The sequence below is a fragment of the Ailuropoda melanoleuca genome, chromosome 5 (assembly GCF_002007445.2).
Source record: "Ailuropoda melanoleuca isolate Jingjing chromosome 5, ASM200744v2, whole genome shotgun sequence".
NCBI classification, from domain to species: Eukaryota; Metazoa; Chordata; class Mammalia; order Carnivora; family Ursidae; genus Ailuropoda; species Ailuropoda melanoleuca.
Genome location: NC_048222.1, coordinates 72138783 through 72154727, shown reverse-complemented (window position 1 = coordinate 72154727; position 15945 = coordinate 72138783). Strand labels below are relative to the sequence as shown.

Sequence of the window (15945 nt, the reverse complement as noted above, 5' to 3'; positions counted from 1 at the left end):
GGCCTCTCTGATCCTCCCCATCTCACAGTCTTTGGAGAGGGGAAGAGACAAAATAAACCAAGTTGGGGACGAGGCAGGGAGAATATGGAAAATTGCATCCCAATCCTGAATCTTACCTGCATTTTTCCGAAAGGAAGAAAAAAGGGGGATAAGGGATGGTTGGAGAAGAAAAAAGCCCCAGCCTTGGACACAGGGTGTCCAGTCAGTCAAACTCCTGCTCAAGACAAGTGAATGTGCCCTTTCCCCTCCAAAATCGTTTTTAAAATTCAACCCTCAACTTTCAAAAATCTGTCTCTAATTTCAAACTCAAATAAGCGCACAGCGTGGTGGCTTTTGTTTTGTTTTCTTCTCCCCAACTCCTCCCTGCGATTGCATAACAAAAGTGTCTAAATTCACACCATCTGGCCGATAAAGACACTGGCCCCACTGCCCGGCTGGCCCATCTGATTAGGGCCCTGTCTAGCCTGCGCCTTGTGGCGAAAAGTCACAGCTGTGGGGTTTGCTCGCGCTCAATACAACTCTGTTATTAGCCAGCTGTAGGCCTTGAGACGACTTCTGTTCAAATTATAATATCTTTTAACCCTCTGAGCATTGAGGGCACAGGGGTGGCTGGCAGCAACATAACAACTAGATTTCTCCTTGCTAATAATTGGCAAAATGAACTAAAGCAGGGAAGAGAGGAACAGAGACAACTGGGGAAGGGAGAAAAAGTTATTCCTAAAGAGATTTTATTTTATTCTTTCTGAAAGCTCAACGCCAATTTATGAGCTTTTTTCCTAAGGATTACAGAACATAAAACCATTCAGGGAAATTCACAGGTATGCTGAAGAGCACCACGCAAAGGGAACTAAGAGTGAGCAGTAACCCCTCAGAACAGCGCATCTGATTCATCCCTCAATCACTGACTGCTCTCCCTGGCCCCTAAAATGTGGGAGAAGGAACTTTCTTCCTTTACTGTAGAATCAACCAACTCTGGCTGACAAATTGAGATCTTCCCCTCTGGATACATCCAGTATTTGTCACCGTCCCAGCTATCTCCCAACACACACACACACACTCCATACACAGTACCCATCCAATGGATCATTTCTTTACCCATAATTAATATTTGTTTTAAATTCTACTTTTGGGAAGAAAATCGCAGAGCGTCTTCCCGGGTCTCAGATGCAGAGAAGTTACAGTACATTAAATTTTTATATTGTGTTACTAATGCAGACTAAACTAGAGGCTTTAAAAATTGATGCTGTTACTTAAACAGCATAAAATGAGGAGAATATGATTGGGCTTAAAAATAAAAATGTCAGCCTTAACTACAGCTGGATAGGGCGTGCAAGTGTTATTTAAAGTGATAGGTATAATTCGTCAGACAATGGGCCAGTTTGGGCATTTGTTTTCTTTTCTAAGAAGATAATCTCTCCAAATAAAGACATTTAAAAATATAAAGAGGGATTTAAAAAAAAGTCCTTCAATTAGCCAACCAAATCAAAGTGTTCTAACTATTTAATCTAGGTATTACATGCAAGTTCTTCTTGGAATTGCATTTGCTTTCTGAACGAATCTATCAAGGGCCCTGGGATAATGGAGTGGCTATCTGCTCACTCCGTCACCCATGGCCTCTCCCAGCTACTCGGGCAGGGAAGCTCCATTCCCCTCCACTGAGGCCACTGGCAGAATTGAACTTTGCATTTGGCAAAGTTTGTTTTTCTAATACTTGGTCAAAACCAAAACAAACATGGCTGATTGTTATGGTTTCTTTCTGACTGGTTTGGGAGGGAGCCGGGGCTGCTGGGAGCTGCCCATAAAACAGTCCAAACTAAATCAGATCGCCTGCAATTACCCAGAACTAGCGAGTCTGGAGCTGGTGGACATTCACTGGGGCAACAGCAGAGAGTAAGGAAGAACCGAGACTTTCTCTCCAATACGAGATTTGGAAGGAAGAAAAACATGCATGGACTTGACATTTAAATGTTGAGAGTAAAATAACCACCTCTTTCCAGAGTTTCCTTTTTATAGCCTCTCTCGTTTGCTGTGGGGGTCCCCAAGACTCAAACGTTTGTTGAAAGAATGAATAATTAAGTGCGTGGATAAATTTCTTCTAATTTTTAATTCTCTTCTAGACAAGCAGAAGAAAGGACTCAAAATGGAATGATTGGTCTCCAGAAAGAAGACAGGGGGAAATGAAGGAATCTGAGTAGACACCTCCCCCAACTTGATGCTGCGAGTCCAACTGTTGCTCCAGACCCCCCCGCTGGTGTCCTCTCCCGCCTCTCCCACTAGCGGTCAACGGGACTGCTCTTTCTACCCAGTAGTTTCTCCTGACCTCAGAAACTCCCCCTGACAAGGGAAATCATGGGAGAAGCAACATCCCGGGAGGAAGGAAACCCTTCCGCATCACAGACAGGTGCCTCAGAGGCTGGGGTGGGGGTGGGGGTTCCCTCTCCCAGACTGCAAGTCTTTCCAGTACTTTGACTCCGTGCTCCACAAGTGGCCCCTCCTGGAAATCTACCCAGAGCGGGCAGGACAGGCAGGAACCCGCAGTGTGGACCTCGGGTGGAGACCCGTTCAGGGAAAGTTGGAGACCCCAAACTTGGCCAAGGGCTGCCTGGCCCCTCCCCACGCTACCACTGACCGATGGAGAGCAGAGACTTCCTCCTCAAAACGGAGAAAACTCCTGAGATGCCAGGGGGGTGAAATTCTGGGTGCTTCTGGGTTTCCTTTTGGAGTTCTAACGGATATGCTCTAAGAATCTGTCCTTTAAAGGGGGAGTTCTAGCAGATCAGCCCCCAGGGTAAGGCCTCCCTCCCCTGGAGCCACCACTCCTGAAAGTCAATGCCGGGGACGCACCAAGGCTGCCAGCGCCGCTCACCGCCCCGCTTTCCAGCAAAGCCCGAAGGAAAAAGCGACTCTTACCTGCACATCACTTCGTGCGTCAAGAGAACTCGGCACATTTCCGGATTCTTATTTTGTCCCTCGTAAGCTATGGGCTGCAAAGGAGTGGGGGTGGTGGGGAGGATAGGGCAGGAAGGGAAGATATGAGGGCAATGGAGAGACAAAGGAAAGGGGACTTCAGAACAAGCACAGAATTGGTTTTTCCCCCTCTGCCCACTACCGCATTAGAGTTAGCACAGAACCTGAGCTGTGGCCTGATTAACTCAAGTGAAAGTATAAGAGAGAAGTTTGCCCTAGTGAGGACATTTTCCTGCAAAAGGGAATGTTTGGGGGACGGGATCTCTCACCAATTGCTTCCTCTCTTCACCCCCTTGCTCCTCTACCCTAACCCCAACCAGTAAGAAACAGGACAAGAAACAAAAAATTGTTCTCCAGGTTGGACAATGTGCTAGTTGATAGGGAGAGGCACATGAAGTCTGACCCAGGAAACCGTGGGGGGTGGGCAGAGGTCAGGGGCAGGCGGTGGAGAGGGGGAGGGGGGTCCGGAGAAGAGGAGAGTGGACCCGCCGGCTCACCTGCTTGGTGACCGAGTCGATGAGCCTGACGTACAGGTCCTGCTCCGTGCGGACGCCTGCGGGGAAGGGGGCGGGCACCAGGTAAGGGCTGCGGAGCCGCTCACGGCACCCAAACCCATCCTGGCTGTGGGGACCGAGGCCCAGGCAGCCGCTCCAGCCTCCCAACTGCCGGCAAGCACTCCGGCTGTGCGGTCCTGGGGGCAAAGACCGCCTGCCCGCCCCTGGCCCTGACCGAGCCTCCCGAAGCCCTGCGCTCCCCTGGCCTGGAGGCTGCCCGATAGCGACTGCGACGTCGTCAGCTGCCCTTCTAGCAAGAGAAACGTGCGGGCGCCGCAGTCGGCGCTAGGCGCTCACCATTGCTGTAGAGGAGCTGTAACTTATAGTGGGTGCCGTTGTTGGTCTTCTCGTTGCCTTGCTCCTGAAAAGACAGGCAGCGTTCGAGTCCCTTGCCTTCCAGCACCCCCCACCCAATGAAGGAAAAACTAGAGAGCGCGCCCCACACTGCCTCCCGCCGCCTTTCTCAAGCTCACTGGGCAGCTTTGAAGAACCCCCTGCCCAGCCCCAGGTCAAAGGGCAGGAGCGTCTGCCAGGTCAACCTCTGAAACTTGGCTATGGCTCAGGCCACTTGACCCTCTCCAATCCCTCTGTCCCTCCCCCTTAAAAATGTCCTCAGAAGTGTGACCCCCCCAAGCTGTGACAATAGGACACTGAGCCAAGGATGCCTTTAAACAGGCCCCACCCAACCAAACGGGCTCTGTCCATCCTTAAGAAGCCCCAGGACTTCCCTTGGCAGAAAGATGCAGGGACCTATCATTTGCAAGGGCAGCATTTGGCTCTACCCCACCAAGACTAGAGACTCTGGGGCCACAAGCTCAGGGACCCAGGCCTAGATTCGAGGGGGTTCTCAGGAAGCTCCTGCCCTAAAGCTCGCAGGCCCAGAGAGGGCGAGAGACTTTCCTTTCCTCACACGTCCATTTCATCTGAGATCGAATCCAGCCCCCAAAGCCAAGCCCGGGTCAGGAGTGGACGGACACTGCACTGGGGAGCAAAAGTGGGAGAGAAGGTTCAACGGGGAAGGCAGGCCAAGACTCGGCTCTGGGACTCCTCTCTGCCAGTGCTGGCAGGTGCAAAATAACAAAAAATAACCCGGAGAAGGGCATGCTCTGGTCTGAAGGGTGTTTGCTCCATGGTCAGTCAATGACCAGGCTCTGCTAATGGCCCAGAGCCCAATACGCAGAGCCGCCCGTGCCCCCGCAGCGTGTGGTACAGGAGTTGGAACCGAAGGAGGTGCCCGGAAACCAACTGATTCAGAGGCTGGGGCGAGAAGCCTCGATTTATCATTCCTGATGATGTGAGTGGAAAAGTGCCACGAGTGACAGATGGAATCTTTAGTGCTTTGCAAGGAGGTAGTTATTAGGCCATGAGGAGAAGAGGGGGACCTCTGCTTACTTTGTCGTTCTCCACAAAATCAACGAAGGCTGTGCGCTCAATCTCCACTGGCTGCCCCTGCCTGTCATAGAGCGCCAGAACGAAGTGAAAGAAGTTGGATTTCCTCAAGTTGGAGGGAGGCTGCTTCTCAAAGTGGGCCCGGGACAGGGCGACTCCGCTGCGCAGAAAGAGACACGGGGGACACCGGACAGAGGGAAGGAGAGAAAGACACGATGTTACCAACATGCCCACACAAATGCCGAGGAGGGTCAAGGGTCCTGGTCCTGGGTCCAGAGTTCCAGGCCCCTCAGACCTTTTTGCAATTCAGTTTAAGAAGAGGGGATTCTTTCCGAGTAGTTGCAGTAGCCACAGGGGTCTGCTGACGGGGCCAACACCCCTGTCCACTGCCACTGCCGGCTGTTCCAGCCTCCGGGTGTCCCAGCGCCCAGCAGCTCATAGTCTCGCCGGTAGTGGAGACCAAAGGATGCCGGCTGTAGACCAAGGACCAAAGCAGTCCCGAAGGAGGCGGCCCAAGTCTTATCCCGTAAGACACCCCCCCCCCATCTTCACCCTCAGGTGGAGCCGCTGGCTGGGTTAGGATTTGGAACTAGGCACCCCGGTTAGGGCAATAAATGGCTCCTTACTTTTGAAGAAGTGACCCTTTTCCTTCATCTTCACTGGAGTTATCTGACCTATTGCTATTGCCCACTACACGCCCTCTTTGCTTTCTCCAAAAGTTGGTGGGTGGGGAACCTCCTGGGGGCAGGCGGGAAACCCAGAGGCCAAGCCTCGGTCTTACAGGGAGAGGCCTCTCCTCCCGCTTCCCTCGCTCTTCCGAAAAGTTGCGCCCCGGACAGTGGCAGAGTGGAATCCCTGGGACCAAGGATCGCGGGCCACTGCGGACGAAGTGATACTGGGGACCCCGCCCCCCAGAACTGCTGCGCTTGGAGAAGGCAAAATGTTAAGCGGCAGAGAGCGTCCTCGCCTGGGGCCAAGGGGATCCCCGCTTAAGCTGCATCTCCCGGCGGCGCCAGCCAAACCCGCCGACCGCGAAACCCATGTTGGAGGACCCGGGAGGCGCCCTCGAGCGTTTTGAGTGTGTGCACACACCTCCCTGCAGACCTGTCGCGGCCGGGGACAAACTAGCCGCCAGATCACATTTAACAGAAGTCTCAGGGCCCAGGCGAGCGCGCAGATGGTCAGTGCTGCCCCGCGGCGCTGGGATCTCTGGGCCTCGTACCCTAGGGCGCGAGCATTTTCACTCTTTTGAATGGCGTAAAATTTTGGCTAGAGTCCGCCACTCGGGCTTCCTATTCCACGTTTAACAATTATTTGATCCGGGTAAAGGAGAAAAGTAGAGGAGGTGTCTTAAAGTGCTTGGCTAAGGAAATGCGCCTCGGAGCCGGCTCTGCGAAGCTGCCTGATTTCCCTCCGCCTGAGCCCTGCGAGTCCCCAGACCGCGGCGGAAAGCCGCCTCTGTCTCGCGCTGTCTGCCGGGGGATATAGGAGCGCCCCCGGCTACGGCAGAAGGGAGGGAGTCACGGACCGCCCCGGTCTCCTCTCCTCCAAGGGTGGCGGCTGGTTCGCTCTACCCGGGACACCTGGAGACGTGGCCTGTCTGGGAAAGGAGTCATTTCTCTGCGTGATGTCAGAGGGAGATGGCTAGGAGAGCGGATAGGAAGGCTGGAGTCGTGGGAAGAAGTTCGTGGGCTCTTTGGGGTTTGTGGGAGGAAGGCTGTCTTTCGAAGGCAAGGACGCGGAGACCTCAAATCCCAGCTCAGTAGTGGTGATGAGGGAAGGGGACCAGAATGTCTTCGTGGGGTGGCACCCTAGACAGGGTGTTTATTATCTCAGCACGCGGACGCTTAGAAACAAAGTCAACTTCAGTAACTAGCAAAACTAAAGGCTGCTAATCCCTGCGTTTGCGGCCCGTCTCCTCTCCTCGCCTTTCTTCTTCTTCTGCGGCTCTTTCTACTGCTACTCCTTCGTCTTTTCTTTTTAATCTCTTCTCTCCCCTCACCCCCTCTTCCGTGCGTCTGGTCCACTGTTTTATCTCTGCGCCTGGACCCTCCAGCCTGCCCCCAGCCCTGGAGCTCCCGGCCGCTTTGCCTTCCCAGCAGCGGCTCTGGCCTCTCCCACTCCTCGCGTCGCCGCCGCCATCTGGCCGCGGGGCTTCCGGCCTTCAGGAATCACCCGGCAAGATGCGGGAGGAGAGGCGCTTGCAAGCGGCGTGGCGAAACCCGGGAGGCGCCGGGAAGCCGGCTCTCCCACCGCCGCCGCTGCTCCCGTCCTCGCGCTTGGTTCCCGGTGGGGCCCGCATCGCAGGACTAAGGGCAGGCGTTGGATGCCACTTTGTTATTTTTCTTCCTAAAGAGCGGTCTGTGGGGGAAGGAGTGGGGGAGAAACACAAACGACCCAGGCAGCTCGGAAACTCGAGTGTTGGCTGCGGGGTAAGTGTCCCCCTGACGCAGCGACCTGCCTGCCCTAGGTCGAGCTCCAGCGCGCGGGGCCAGGGCGATAGATGGGGGGAGAGGGAGGTGGCACACAGATAGACAGACGGTGAGAGCGAGAAGGGGAACGATGAAAAGACTTTAAGAACGTAATAATTGCGAGACCTTATCGTTACCTCTGCGCCGCGACATTGGCGTCCACCACACCGACATTCCGGACCCAGGACCTGACCGAATCCATCTCGGCACCCAGAGATTTCTCTTTCAGAGCTGGTCCTCTTCCTAAAGTATCTTGAATCCCAAACATTTAAAAAGTCTGGTCTACTGTCGCTTTAAAAATACGAGTTACAACACTGTCCCTACTGTTCCCAATGCTGTCACCAAACCGTCTCCTCCAAAGCAATCCAAGAAAAGGGATCAAGAGCTGAAGTTTGAGTCTCTCTTGAGGGGATAAAAAGAGATAACCCGTCCTTTGCTTCGCGCGTGAGGTGCGGACGATGTAGTTAAAGTTTGCTATTTATCCTCCACAAGTTCAGATCTGCCGCCTCAGGGCCTCCGTCCTAGGTCGCTCGCATCCTTCCAGCGGCAGCGCTGCCTCCAGAAAGTGATCACAATTTAGAAGCATCACCTGTTCTGGGAGAAACAGGAGGAGATTGATGGCTGCCTAATCTCTCCCCTTCCTCCTGCCCCCCCCCCGCTCCTCCCCACCGCTCGAATTTAGAAAAAAAAAAAAAAATCCCCAACAGGATCAGTTGTAAAAGGAAGGGGAAGACCCGGAGCCGAGAGGAGGCGGTGGCTGCAAGCACCGCGGAGCCGGGCTGCAGCCTCGCGCGGGCCCCATGAATGGGTTACTACGGCCGCGGCCGCGGGAGGCGGAGCCGCGGCCCGATAAGGAGCCTCATTTGCATGGACGCTCGGGATTGGCCGGCGCTGGGCAGGCCGGGCCGACGTCCTCCGGCGGCGAGCGCCACGCTCGGCGTTGCTGGGAGTCCGGGAGGTGAAAGGGGACAGAAAGCTGTGGACGCTGCGTCCTTGCCCGAGCCCCGTGTGCGTGCGTGGGCTGGGGCCCCCAAATCTTGAGCTGAAGCCGAGTAGTCAGGCCCTGCAGGTTGGGATGTGCCCGGTTAGTCTGGCCGCGAGAGCGGGAATCCTTCTTGGATCCTGCCACTAGATGCAAATTTTCGTAGCCTGCGGGGAGGCATATTCATTCTCATTCTCGGGGCTTGAATCTGTGTGCATGTTTGTGAAGAAGCGGGGAGTGTGACCACATGTACTTATGTTTTGTACAAACGTTCCCCCAGAGCACTCCAGTTCCCTGAATGGCTCTCCCCAAGTCTCCTGGAGTTTCATGGTGACACTCAGATTTTGTGTACGGTTTACAAGTTGTTGAGAGAAGAGGATATATGAATGAAAGCAGCAGGGTGGGGGACGAGCAAGGCTCAAGTGCTATTCAAATAAATAGAGTGTCACGGAAAACGGTCAAGGAGCTAAGGAAAACACCCCAGGGCAGACACGAGCCGGAGTCGCACCCGTGCAGATGAGAGCTTGCTGACAGATCGTGGTTCGCTGAGCGCGAGAGCTTACCGGCATTGTCCCGGGAGCCCCCCCCCCATTCCACCCCCCTCCAGTTCCCGAGGCCCGGGGGAGCCAGCAGAGGAGCTGCAGGGAGGCAGTGGGGAAGTCGCGGAAACTTTGCCCACGGCGCGCGGTCGCCTCGTTGCTGCCCGCGGGCTGGTGGCCGGGAGGCGGCGGCAGCTCAGCCAAACAGCTGAAACCCTAGACGGCTTTTTAACTACGCCGGGCAGCTCGCGGTGCCTATTAAAAATCCTCCTGGCTGGGTGTTATTTTCTTGCTTCTCCTTTTGTATTCTGATCTGCGCATAGATCTGCTGCTGAAATCTAGAACACCAGCGCGAAAACAGATTTGAAGACAATGAATGCAAATCTGTGCTCAAAGACCATCTGCCACGGAGGAGACAAATCAGCTGTTCCACAGTTCGAGCGACTGCGCCCGAGCCTCCCGGCTTCATTACTGAGAGGGCCTTGCCTAAAGCCTGGATTACATTCAGGAGACTTTCCCCCCACTTAGGACTCAAATTTGAGCATGAATTGACTCTCGACCAGATCCCTTAGGTGTAGGTGAGCACTCAGAAATGAACTGCGAGAGTTTGCCGCTAGAGGACACAGCGCCTTGCAACTCATTTGGTAGAGCGGACTGGAAGCTCGCACTTTCAGAAAACGCAGCTCTCTTGAGAGAGGGACCACTCTGCGCCTCTACTCTACCCCAGGGGCAAACCGCGACCCTAGACTGCGCCAGCGGATCGCGCTCACGATGAGCAGGTCTCTACTGCAGATACTCACTTGAAAACCAATGAGGAGGGGGTGGGGGAGGGTGAGCGAACCCTTTATGCACAAACCCAGGGTCCAGGGATTGGGGTAGTTGAATTAGGGGGCGGAGAACGTGAAACCCCCGCCTCTGGGTTGTGCTGATTGTGGCACTGCGACCCCAGGGCTCTGGCTTGGTCTTGTTGGACAAAACGGAGCAATGAAGAAAGACTGGGCGCCAAGATATGGCACGGGACTGTTGTAAAAACCAAGATAGGAGTTGTCCATAGAAAGAAGGAGGGTGGGAGAGAAATTTGTAGAATTGAGACTTCTACCCTGTTTCAATCTGGCAATTCTCTATTATATGCAGGATTTATGGATGATTTCGGTCCCTGCAAACTGTAAGCTCTCGGAGCCTTCTACCCCGGCCTGCTCTCTATAAATCTCTCTGAACCTAAACCACCCAGACCCGTTCTCATCTGCGGTCTGTGCCCAGCGGAGCCGATGCCTCGCCTCGGGTGGCGGCGGAGAGTGTGGAACAGCCCTCGAGTCCCTCAAGATGTGTTGATGAGCCAGGCGATTTTTTTCAAGGGGCCTTTGATCTGCTGTACCTCCACGCTGCCCAAGAGAGCTACCGAGCGCAGTTCGAGGGACGGCGAGGCGTCAGTGGGCCCGAGCCTGGCCGGACAGCCTGCCCCTCAGGTCCGGGGTGGCTGGGGTTAAAGAGCAGAGCCCGGGTCGAGGACGCTGGCTCTTCTCTCCCGCGACAGCTGCCACCCAAATTATGCCCCTCAGGAAGCGAATGAATTCGTCCTTTCTCCCGGCTCGCTGCTGTCCGCCCCACACCAGACGGCCGCGCCGCGTGGGCGCCCCCACCCCTCCTCCCTGAGACAAGTTCTGGGGCGGTGGTGCGCTTCAGGGAGGTAGTTTGGGAGAGCCGAGACCCGGAACTTTCACATGGGAGGAGAGGGGCGCTCCTAGAGGGCTGCGCTAGGGACGCCCTCCCCGCGCTGCTTTAGGGCGCTCCGGGCAAACAGCCGCCGTGCTGCCGGGGGCCCACCGGCTGTGAGCCGCAGGCGTCCAAGTTCCCTTTGGGCGGGGACGAAGTTCCTGGGCTAGCACAGGAAGGAGGGCTGAGGCGACAGGGAGTGGAGGGGGAGCAGCCTCGGGCCCAATGAGGCGGCGCTTCGACCTTTGGAGAGCAGGGCGCGTCTCTGCCAAATGAGTTGGGTTTAATTAGGTTTGTGTTCATTTGGGGGGAGGATGGACGCAGAGTTGGCCACCCGCGCAGAAGGAGCGTTGGTTGGTGATGAAGTGAGCGGCTGCTCCTAGAGGGTCACTTCCGTCTCTGTAGCCGCCGGCTACCCTCAACAAACCTTTTAGAGAACGCCGCAGAAATCCCGCCCTGAGCCGCGCGGGGGCCCGGCTGGCGCAGCTGCGACCCGGGGAAGTCCGGCCCTGCGGGGATGCGGAGCCCGCGAGCTTCGTTCTGCCCCTTGCCAGGGTCAAGAAAAGTCTAAAATGACCATTATTAAAATTCTTCACGACATTCTATTTACACAAAATTGAGGTGGGGGTGTTGCATCTTTTACCCTGTCCCCTCCTTTGTTCACTTTTCCCAAGGAACTCCCCGGTTTTCTTTCCGTTCACGTTTCACATCCGCACCTCAGTGCGATATGTTCAATTTCCTCCTGATCGGTTTTAAAGCCCGTTTCCCCAATATCGTTCGGTCCAGTCTCCTGGGCGCCGCATCTCTCCTCCGGGTCAGAGGTTCGGAAATTGTTCTTAGAAAATTGTTCATCAAGCCTTGTTCTCGTCCGGCAGGATCCTGGGGTGAAATCAGAGGTGTGAAAACACCCCCCCCTTACAACCTGACCTTCACCCACACCCCCCAGACACTCACTGAGGCGCCGGAGTCTACGCAGCCGGAAGAACAGAGCCTGGCCAGTACCCAGAGAATTCGATCCATTGGGACAGTCGGTCTGGGTTTTGTAAATGGAACAAGTTAGCCTCTCTTAGTGATTTTTCCAATTTGTTTGTTTGTTTTAGTTGGAACCTTTGCTTTTTATTTGCCGAAAAAGAAATAAACGGATTTGCTCTCCATCTCAGAATCCTGCCGAATATTTAGCTCACAATTCTTGGCGGAATGATTTTTTAAAATATCCAACTCCACTAACTCCCACTCCAAATTTCAACGTCGGTATTGTTCTTGCGGAAACTGGACTTATATGCTTCATAAATAAGAATTTCCTGGAGAGGGAGGGAGAAAAGATACTACTGTATTCACAAATGCACCGCAAATATTTCAGGAGTACTCCACCATCCATGCTGAACAATTCTTTCAGGACAATTTGGTAAGAAGTTAGATTTGCTCCTTGATTTGTTTTTAGGTAGTGAAGGGGATTGGAGCAGGAACAGCTGCAGAAATGCTGAGGCATGGAAGAACGTTTTATAGACACATGATATTGCTTGCACCCAGACCAGTCGGGTCACTGCAATGAGTTTACCCAAAATGGAATGAAGGAGCCAGAGCTGGCTCTGCCCTTGCACTTGGCAACTCCAGAAAGCTCTTCCTTCTCTCTCTCCTCTTTTTCTTCCTCCTCTCTGGCTTGCTCCCTCTCCCCTCAGTATCCCCCGCTCTGAAACACCCTTTCTTCCCATTTCCTTATTCCAGGCGCAGAAAGCCAGCGAGCCCGAGCCCAGGCAAAGAAGCAGAAAGGTCAAGAGAACAAATTTTCGAAGCAGCAGCCGCATTTGGACATTCAGAGAGCTGGCGTCGGACCTGGGCCCGTGGCAGCGCGGGAATGGCTGCCCGGGAGATGTGTGTTTTGGGAGGCAGGTGATCTTTACAGAGAGAAGCACTTCGTGCAGCGTCCACGCGAACCTGGGGGCCAGGCTTCCTGGGCGGGTGGGGTGGCCTGAGCACCAAGCCCCCGACTGGCGCTGCGATGGGGTAAACCTGCGGGTTGCAGCCCCTTCCAGGTACCTGTGCACAAAGATGTTTTGGCATCTCCGTCACCACAGCACTTAAGGCGCTGCGATCGAGGGGCTAATTGACCGGCATTAAGAGACCCAGTTGAGTAGGTCTTCACTCAAGATAAGGCGGAGAGTAAGGTACAAAAGAACCGAGGCAGGACATTCACCCAGCACTTCCTGGACTCCAGACACTACCACACACTGTACTTAAACTCGACAGCAGTACTTTCAGTGTGATTTATTTGCTCCCAGTTTACAAATGTGCAAAAATAGATGGAAGATGACCAATAAATTGGAAAATTGGGAACAAAGACCCACACTAGTCTTCCACTTCCAATACACCACTGTTGGCGTGCAATATAAGGCCTTTAAACAGAAAAAGTTACATATGACTTTTTCCCCTCACCCTTTTTTCGGTTTCTCAGCTCAGTTGAGAGGAAAGATAACTGAAGAGCTACTCAGAAATGCCCCCCTCTTTTCCTGGTGGTCCCCGCCTCCCGCCAGCCGGCTGGGGAAAACCCTCGGGACCTCCCAGCTCCCTCCCGGCTCGCGGCGGAGGTGTGAGCGATGTGTTGATTATTCATATTTTTGCCGAGCATACACTCCGCCGCGGCCGGCGCCGCCACATTTCACACGTACACTCACGTACACACATGTACACGCGCTCACTCCGGCCCCGCGCTCGCTCTGCGCTCTGTGCGCAGGGGATCGCAGCCCGCATCAGGCACCGCCCTCCTCGGATAGGGGAGGGGTGACGAAAGACTCCCACTCACCCTCCCCAGGTTGCCTCTTCCTCCTGGGCCCCAGAAACACACCCTCGGCTTCCCGATCCAACTTTCTTCTCCACAATACACTTGTCTTCCCAACTCCCCCTCCTGAGTTGGGAGTGGAGGGGGGCGGTAGCAACTCAAATACGGCACCAGCTAGAATTTCCATTTGGCACTAGGAGATCTCTTCCTCCAACACACACACATCACTGTCACCTCCGCCCGCACCACACACCTCAGGTGGCAAGAGAGAAAATCGAGAAGAAAAAAAAAAGCGCACTTGGGTAAAATGCATGCTTTCAAGTTGTCTATGAAGGTGTAAACTGGACTTCGAACTGTGGAATCGCCTCAAATGCTACCCAAGGCCTAGAAATTCCATCTCTCTCTAATGGGGACCCCCCCTCACCCCTGCGCCTCCGGGAGCTAGACATGCATTTCGGGGCGGGTGAGTCCAGAGAGTGCGGGACGTGGCGCCTGAGGTGAAACCCCAGAACCAGCTGGGAAAACAGAGCTAGCTCGCCGGGCTGAGCAGCTCCGTCCCACCCTCCAGGGGCGGCTTACTTCCACTTATTCTGGTTTCCCGAAGGAGAGCAGAAGGGGGTCACAGGCTTGGCGGTCACCCGCGTGGGAGCAGTCCCAGGGGCCGGCCGCTCTCTGAGCAGTGTTTTGAGCAATGCCAGCCGCACCATGTAGGGGGCGCTGGACTAAAGGCCACGAAGCCCTAGCAACTCCGTACTTTTCTGCGGCTCTGACCCAGGACAAGTTGGGGCGCTCCAATTGTCCCTACAGGGCAGACTGAGCAACGAAGGAGAAACTCTTCAGCTTTGGTGTCCACAGACCCAGGTTAGAGCTGCTCGTTTACTGGTGAGGTCTTGGACATTTGATCTGACTCTCTGAGCCTCAGTTTCCTAATCAGTGAAATGGGGGTGTTATTCCTCTGAACCTCAGTTTCCTTATTGATAAAAGGGGATATTTATGCCTCCAGAGCTACACTTGCCTTACGGGTAAGAAGGTGGTTTAGGTGAGAGTATCTGGCACGTAGTAAGTGTTCAATAAACTCTTGTTTGCCTTCAACGTGGGCATCTGTAAAATGAGCATGATCATTCTTGCTTGTTGTACCTCACTAGGTCCTGAGTCTCCTGTAGGAGTGGTTTTTCTCTCTACCTGTCCTGCGAGCCCCTTGAGACCAGAATTCTGACTTACTTGTCTTTACAGCTCTTTGGCCTGGCACTGGGCTGGTTCCCGCGGTGGGCGCTGCGTCATTTTGGTTTAGCATGGAATTAGATCTAGAAAAATGCTTTGGAGCCTGCTTGGTGCTCGCAGGTGTCAAAGGGCACGGAAGGCAATCAAGTGGGAGGCCTTCCCGAGGAGGGAATGCTTCCTAGGAGTTTGCTTTTGTGGGCTCAACGCTGCCTTTCCTGCGCCGCAGTTGACAGGTCGCAAGCAGGACCAGAGCGCGGTTAGCTGTGGGGACCGCTGCAGCCGGCCCGGCGTGCTGGGAGAGCGGAAATCACCAGGGAATTGAAGAAAATCACAAAGAGTTCTGGGAAGGTCTTTCGGCTAGTGTGACAGACACCAGTTGATTGGTGGTTGGGGAGAGCCAGGAGCCTCTCGCTGGGCGGGAGAAGCGGCTGCCCTGGAGCGACGGGTCAAGGTGTCCACGGAGCTGAGCTCCAGAGCAGCGCTTTCCAGAGCCCGCTTTAAAGGAAGCTGGGGGTCAGGGAAGCAAGAAGGCGTAAGAACTCAGATGCAGCGACCCCGGAGTTGGCAGAAAAGGGGAAAGAGGACAGAAGAAAGAGAGGGGTTCCAAAATTTTGTTTTCCACAGGACTAGAGCCTCCTAGAATCCCCTTTTAAATTGCACCTTTTATGCAAAGGCTGTGCATGTTTATCACAGGAAAAAAATAATATAAAAACATGAAAAACCACAACAGAATAAATTCATAACAATCCCTAACTGCATCAACATAAACTATTGCTAATATTTCAGTGGGTTTCCTCCCAGTCTTTCTTCTTCTTTTTTTTTTTTTTTAAGATTTTATTTATTTATTTGACAGAGATAGAGACAGCCAGAGAGAGAGAGGGAACACAAGCAGGGGCAGTGGGAGAGGAAGAAGCAGGCTCATAGCAGAGGAGCCTGATGTGGGGCTCCATCCTGGAACACCGGGATCATGCCCTGAGCTGAAGGCAGACGCCCAACCGCTGTGCCACCCAGGCGCCCCCCCCCCAGTCTTTCTTCTATGTATATTTTTATATTCTGATTTGTAATCTTTCGACTCACTTATAGCATATATTTCCATACCATTTAATATTTTCCTACAGTAACATTTAATATTGGCATAGTATTTTATTATCTGGAAAAGGCATACCATAAATTGTTTAATCAGTCTGCTGTTGTTGAAGTTGTTTCTAATCCTTCACCATTATAAACAATACTGTGATGAACATCTTTGTGGCTATAGCTTTTCACATAACTATGATTCTTTCCTTGAGATAAAGTCCTTAACATAAAATTGCAAATTCAAGACTATGCATGT

At 53.8% G+C, this 15945-nt stretch overlaps 1 protein-coding gene across 1 annotated transcript in view; it reads right to left on the bottom strand.

Moving 5' to 3' along the window:
* Positions 1-8030, bottom strand: part of EBF2 (EBF transcription factor 2) — a 186786-nt gene extending 178756 nt beyond the window's left edge. Inside the window, exons 1-5 of the mRNA XM_002914426.4 lie at positions 7519-8030; positions 4914-5070; positions 3819-3882; positions 3465-3520; positions 2911-2984 (exon numbers count right to left, since the gene is read on the bottom strand). Coding sequence (XP_002914472.1) covers positions 2911-2984; positions 3465-3520; positions 3819-3882; positions 4914-5070; positions 7519-7649 — 482 coding nt within the window. The 5' untranslated portion in view covers positions 7650-8030. The remainder of the gene's footprint in view (positions 1-2910; positions 2985-3464; positions 3521-3818; positions 3883-4913; positions 5071-7518) is intronic.
* Positions 8031-15945: the final 7915 nt, after the last annotated feature.